Raw genomic sequence first — 6,897 nt, 5'->3', positions numbered from 1 at the left:
TATTGCTGACTGCTCATGTGCCAGGCACTGTGCTCGACATCAAGGACACAGAGTCTGTAATCAAGACACCATCTAGAGGGGAGGACAGGCAGGAAAGCAGTGACAGTCCTGTATAATATACACTATGAAAGGAGATAAATATGGGAGCAGGTTGTGGGGGACACCCCCTACACTGGGGGATCATGATAGGCTTCCTGGAGGTGGTAGATTGGGGCTGAGTGGGAAGGGTGTGTGGGCGAGTAGTCTAGTGAGCAGAAACAGCCTGTGCCTGGAAGCAGGAGCCTGGAAGTGGTACAGTTCGTCCCAGGGGCTCCTGAGGAGTTTAGCTGAGGAGGAGAGAGTTGGGGTGGGCTGATGGGGCATGAGGCTAGAAGAGGGCGGAAGCCAGATCATGAAGGGCTCAGGGCACCATACCAGGAGCTTGCTGTGCTCTTTTGCAGATGTGGACGAGTGTGCCCAAGGACTAGATGACTGTCACACCAATGCCATCTGTCAGAATACACTCACCTCCTACAAGTGCTCCTGCAAGCCTGGCTACCAAGGGGAGGGCAGGCAGTGTGAGGGTAAGTGGCTTGGGGACTGGTGGTAAATGAGCCAGGCAGGTGAAGCTTCCCACCCCCTTAGCTCTTGCAGTGGCCACTCATGTTGGTAAAAGTGCTGCTCTACTACCCCCTAGCTCATACCACCCACCTTCTGAACTACATTCCAGACCTTTAACGCACTAGGAACATCAGGTCTTCCCTAGAGCTGATCATGTAGTTTTATGTGTTTCTGAAACATTCATCTAGCTTGTGAAAAGGAAAAGAGGTGTTTTACTATTTTTGGTCCCAGTCAGTTTGGGGGCAGAAAGTCAACAACCATATTGATCAGGAGAGCCATGCCAGCCAGAAAAGAACTGATCATGCACCTTCCTGGGGCAATTTACACCCTTGCCCTGGAGTCTGAGTGCAGGAGTCCTGCCCTCCCCTGCTGGCTCTGGAGGCTCCATCTTGCTCATGGCTTTGGGCTGTTTGGCATTGTGACCTTCTAAGCTTTAGAAGCTATACCAAGGGCCTGTCTCACTTGGAGCTGCATGTTCACCCTGGAAAGATGTGCAGAGGGATATTTTAAGCCCTTAGAATTCTAGATCAGTAGAGCCTCTAGTCTGGACTCTGCCATCTTGTGTTCTGGGCCAGTGTCACGAACACTGAAATCCAGAACTGGGCAAAGACTGAGCACTCATAGGAGAAGGAGATTCCTGGGGATGGAATCATGGCATGTTGGAGCTGGCAGGGCCCTTCAGGGAGCTCTGAGCCATTCCCGTCCCTCAGATGTGAGACACTGAGGCAGGGGAATTGGGAAGGGGACTTGTGGCCATAATCACACAGCTAACCTGCAGGTTGAAGAAAGTCAGGATTTACCCTAGCTCTGTCCCTGGACCCATATCTCTTGTATTCACTCAACCTCCTGGTGTCCTTCTTTGGTGGGTGAGAAATCCTGTTACTTATACTTTCCTTTGTGCACAAGGTGAAAAATTTGCTTCTCCTATCAGAGGAAGTGTACTTCTGGTCAGGTTCATAGCAGATGGGGTTGGTAGTCCATCCTTAAAGTCTTTGTGTTTCTCTAAGATCATGTTCTTCCAGAGACAGATAACCACCTTTCCCTCTCTCTGTCTTATTACATCATGGGAGGCCAAAAGGCTGCCTCTCCCTGAAACATATCTTTGCAGATTCCTCTGTACCATTTCCTCACTGTATTAAATATTCTACTTATAGTACTGGAATTCACACATGTTGGTACTCTGCTTGGGGGAAAAAATTGTTTACTTTTTCACCGATTTTCTAGTCACTGTATACTCTCTGGGAATGGGAGGGGGCAGACACTATGCCAACGTTTCTTTGAGGTAGAGGACATACTTAGTAAGAGACGTAGAATGACAGGTGGCAAGAATTTCCTTATTCTTAGTTGTTGGGCTTGACATTAGGGCACATGAAATTGAATCGCTGACAATTTTTCATTGAAAAGTCAAGTATTTAGTTTAAAATAACTAATGATTGACCAGAGTTGTTGCTTTTATATATCTAAATTGGCGTTAAAATAATAATATTGGGCAGCCCGGGTGGCTCAGTGGTTTAGCACCGCCTTCAGCCCAGGACCTGATCCTGGAGACTCAGGATCGAGTCCCATGTCAGGCTCCCTGCATGGGGCCTGCTTCTCCCTCTGCCTGTGTCTCTGCCTCTCTCTCGCTCTCTCTGTATCTCTCATGAATAAATAAATAAAATCTTTAAAAATAATAATAATAAAATAATAACATTTATTGTTATTATGAAAAGTCAAACATTATAGAAAATGTATGAAACAAAATTAAAGACCCTCTTATCCCTTTATCCATAGGTAATCACTGTTAGCAGGGAGCATATATTCTTTGTAGTGTCATTTAAAACTAAAACTCCAGAGGAATATGATCTTTTACATACTTGTAGTATTTTTGAATACCTATAAAGTTAGTGAGTAAGGATGTCCCTCTTTAGTTTGGATTTCTTGATGCAAGAGTCGAGAAGCAGAAACTTTCTTTCAAAAAGGAAAAGGAAAAAAAAAAAAAAAAAGGAAAAGGAGAGAAAATGAAGATTACAAGGATTCCAAGATATAGATATTTAAAGATGTAATTCTTTTATGGGTGTTCCTTCACTTAATGGTTTAAACCTCTTGAGTCCAACCCATGGTATCATTTATGCTGTGATTTTTGTCAGCTTCACTGTTACTGTTTAAGTATAAGGATGGGAACTGGGTTTGCCTAGAGTGACCAGAATTTTATCCTCTATAAAGTTTCTTCTGCCAAAATGTTGGAGAAATGAAAATATTGGCCCTGATAAGTATCTTGAAAATAATATGATTCCAAGGTGTCTTTGAATAAGTGAAGTTTTATTCTAAATTATTTTTGTTTATATCTCAGACTTTGGGGATGGGGGTATTTCAGTGGTCAGTGATCATTATATGGTTCTTTTCTATTTAGAGAACTGAATGAATCAAATTTAACAAGAATGAATCTAAACTTGGCCTTTTAATTAAGGAGCTGTATTTTTGTGGGGTTTTTTTCTGTTTTTATAAATTTTTAAAAAGATTATTTATTTATTTATTTATTTATTTATTTATTTATTTATTTGAGAGAGAGAGAGCACAAGTGGGGGGGGCAGGAGGAGAGAGAGAAGCAGACTCCCCATTGAGCAGGCAGTCTGATGTGAGAGTCTGTCCCACGACCCTGGGATCACCACCTGAGCCGAAGGCAGATGCTTAACTGACTGGGCCACCCAGGCACCCAGAGCTGTGTTTTTTAAAAGCACATTTTATTTTGGAATTATTTTAAATTTCAGGAAAGTTGCCAAACTAATGCAGAATTCACATATGCCCTTCAATTATCTTACCCTGACGTTAACAACTTATATAACCATAGTACAATATCAAAACCAGGAAATTAACCAATTAACATCGGCACAGTACGTCTAACTAAACTATAGATTCAGATTTCACCAGTTTTTTCTTAATGTTCTCCCTTCTCCCCACCACTCCCCAGGCCATTCCAATTCAGAGTCCCACATAACATTTAGTTGTTGTGTCTCCTCTGTCTCCTCCAATCTGTTACAGTTCCTGTCCTTCCTAGTTTTTCATGACTTGGACACTTTGGATGAATACAGCTGAGTTCTTTTGTTTGCCTTATGTTTTTTTTTTTCATAATAAGAATTGATACAGTAGGAATTGGCACAATAAGAGAATGTTGTATGTTTTCTCATGATAAAATTAAGATTATGTATTGTAGTAATACAAAAAGTAAAGATTTTGACAAGGCTACCATAGAGGTGCTGTGTGCTTTTTAGCACATTTCATGGTGGGAGAGGCACATGACATTAATATGCCCCATTACTGGTGATATTAACTTTGATCATCTAGTTGAGATGGTGCGTCTTGGATTTCTCCACTGCAAAGTTACTATTTTTCCCTTTTGCAATAAACACACATCTTAGGGCAGATAATTTGTCTATGCTAATATCCTATTCCTTCTCAAGTCTTTGCCCACTGATTTGAGCATCCAACTGTGGATCTTGCCTGTAACAGTTATTACTATGATATAATAACTGATAATTTGATATACATTTTTTAACTGAAATTCTCTGTAAGGAAGATATTTTGCTTCTCCCCTGTTTATTTATGCATTGATTTATGTATTTATGCCAGAATGGACTCATGGGTATTTAATTATATGTATAGTAATTTGTTTTGAGCTCAAATTATTCCAGCTTTAGCCATTGGGAGCTCCTTCATATTATTTCCTGTGGCCTTTTGACATGGTCTCATCCATTTTTGAGAGGATGAGACCTCATCTTGTTTTCTGGTACCATAAGATGTCACAGACACATCTTGTATTTTCCCTTCCTCTGCTCTGGAACCAACCACTTCTACAAGGAGCTCTGGTTCCTTTGATTGGAAAATGGTGCATAGAAACCAAAGTCTGGATGCTTGGTGTTCTCATTGTTACTGGGATGTCATTGTTCTTCGGCTTTCTCAGTACACAGACCTAGGAAACATATGTATGCATCCTAACCCACACATATACATTTATCTATATTTAGTCCATATATATATGTATTTGTACATATTTTAAAAACAATGACTTTACACTGATGTTTTGGATTCCAAAGCAATGCCACAAGAGTTACTCAGTCTGTCTCTTTGCTTATTCATAACTTCTTTCTCCAACGGTGAGAAAGGTGGCTCTCATTATCTGTGATATAGTTAGTTACCTGTTTGTTCAATCCAAGTATACACATAAATAATTTACAAAGCTACTAATCCATAGTCTTGCAAGTAAAACAGATTTACTAATTAGAGGACAGTATCTGTATATAGCTGTTTTTATTTTTAGCCGTACAACATTTAGTCAAGATGTTTCCAAAGTTACTTGGCTAATACTTTTTCCTACATTTCCCTCAATGTGGTTGTTATTCATTTGTTATACAGCTAAGTTCATTTGTTTCTCTTTGTATCCCATTTTTATTTGTTCCCCCCCACCTCTGTACACTGGTTGACTGTATGTATGTACATATATACATATATATGTATGTACATAAAAATGTATGTCCTTATGTATGTCTGTATGTATTCATGCATATATCACTATGGTTCCAAGAGTCAAAACTATAAAAATGCCATACTCAGAGGGAGTAATACTCCCTCTCCCTATTTCTGTTCCCCTGTTTCACATTCCTCCTTTTCATCCTTTTCCCACGCACCATGGATCACCAAACTCTCTAATTTCTGGTTTATCCTTCATGCTTCCTAGATTTCTTTTGCAGATTAATGGGTCCTTTCTTTCTTTCTTTCTTTCTTTCTTTCTTTCTTTCTTTCTTTCTTTCTTCTTCTTCTTCTTCTTCTTCTTCTTCTTCTTCTTCTTCTTCTTCTCCTTCTTCTTCTTCTTCTTCTTCTTCTTCTTCCTTCCTTCCTTCCTTCCTTCCTTCCTTCCTTCCTTCCTTTCCTTCCTTCCTTCCTTCCTTCCTTCCTTCCTTCCTTCCTTCCTTCCTTCTTTCTTTCTTTCTTTCTTTCTTTCAGAAGATGAGAGAGAAAGAGAGAGAACAAGCATGAATGGTGGGGCGCAGGGCCAAGGGAGAGGGAAAGAGAGAATCTTAAGCAGGCTTCATGCTTGGTATGGAGCCTGATGCGGGACTTCATCTTGTAACTCTAAAATCATGACCTGAGGGCAGCCCCGGTGGTGCAGCGGTTTGGCGCCGCCTGCAGCCCAGGGCATGATCCTGGAGACCCTGGATTGAGTCCTACGTCAGGCTCTCTGCATGGAGCCTGCTTCTCCCTCTGCCTGTGTCTCTGCCTCTCTCTCTCTCTCTCTCTCTCTGCATCTCTATGAATAAATAAATAAAATAAAATCTTAAAAAAAAAAAATCATGACCTGAGCTGAAATCAAGAGTCAGATGCTTAACTGACTGAGACACCCTGGTGCCCTGATAAATGTGTATATTCTTTTTAACTACTTAAGTGAATTCTAACCATAAAATTGACCAATTCAAACTAAGTGTACAAATCAATGATTTTGAATAAATTAACTGAGTCAGCCGTGCAACTATCACATAATATAGTTTTCAAACATATTCCTTATCTCAGTAAGATCCCCCATTCCCAGCCCCAGCTTTGGACAACCACTAGTCTACTTCCTGTCTGTACAGATTTGCCTTTTCTGGATATTTCATATAAATAGAATCATACAATATGTGGTATTTTGCTTTTGGCTTCCTTCACCTAGCATGTTTTTGAGATTCATCCATGTTGTAGCCTGTACTGGCATTTTATTCCTTTTTACTATTGACTAGTATTCTATTGTATGGATATGCCATATTTTGTTTATCCATTCACCAATTGATGGATATGTGGGTTGTTTCTACTTTTGGGCTATCATATATAATGTTGCTATGAACATTTACCTGCACGTCTTTGTGTGGATATAATTTTTCATTTCTCTTACATATATACTTAGAAGTATATAGACATTTCTAGATTGCATGTGAAATTTATGTTTAACCTTTTAAGAAACTGCTACACTGTTTCCAAAGTGGTTATGCTATCTTACATTACCATCAGCAAGGTATGAGGGTTCCCATTTCTCCACATCCTCATCAACATTTGTTTTTCTCTTTTTTATTTTTATTTTTATTTTTATTTATTTTTAAAAATTCTCCATCAACTCTTGGTTTTTCTTTTTTAAGATTTTATTTATTTATTCAGGAGAGACACAGAGAGAGGCAGAGACACAGGCAGAGGGAGAAGCAGGCCCCATGCAGGGAGCCTGACGTGAGACTCGATCCCGGGTCTCCAGGATCACGCCCCGGGCAGAAGGCAGGTGCTAAACTGCTGAGCCAC

General features: G+C 40.2%; 1 protein-coding gene across 3 annotated transcripts in view; it reads left to right on the top strand.

The window, feature by feature from the left end:
* The window catches only part of SCUBE2 (signal peptide, CUB domain and EGF like domain containing 2), a 63,910-nt gene that overhangs the window by 1,015 nt on the left and 55,998 nt on the right, over window positions 1-6,897 (top strand). For 2 of the 3 annotated variants that reach the window (XM_038569009.1, XM_038569006.1), the window contains exon 2: window positions 441-563. In XM_038569009.1, the coding sequence (XP_038424937.1) occupies window positions 441-563 (123 nt within the window). Of the gene's footprint in view, window positions 53-440; window positions 564-6,897 lie in introns of all 3 variants that reach the window. The other variant, XM_038569007.1, reaches the window with a different exon arrangement.

Source organism: Canis lupus, chromosome 21, assembly GCF_011100685.1.
Source record: "Canis lupus familiaris isolate Mischka breed German Shepherd chromosome 21, alternate assembly UU_Cfam_GSD_1.0, whole genome shotgun sequence".
Classification (NCBI taxonomy): Eukaryota; Metazoa; Chordata; class Mammalia; order Carnivora; family Canidae; genus Canis; species Canis lupus.
This window is presented reverse-complemented; position numbering and strand designations above follow the sequence as displayed.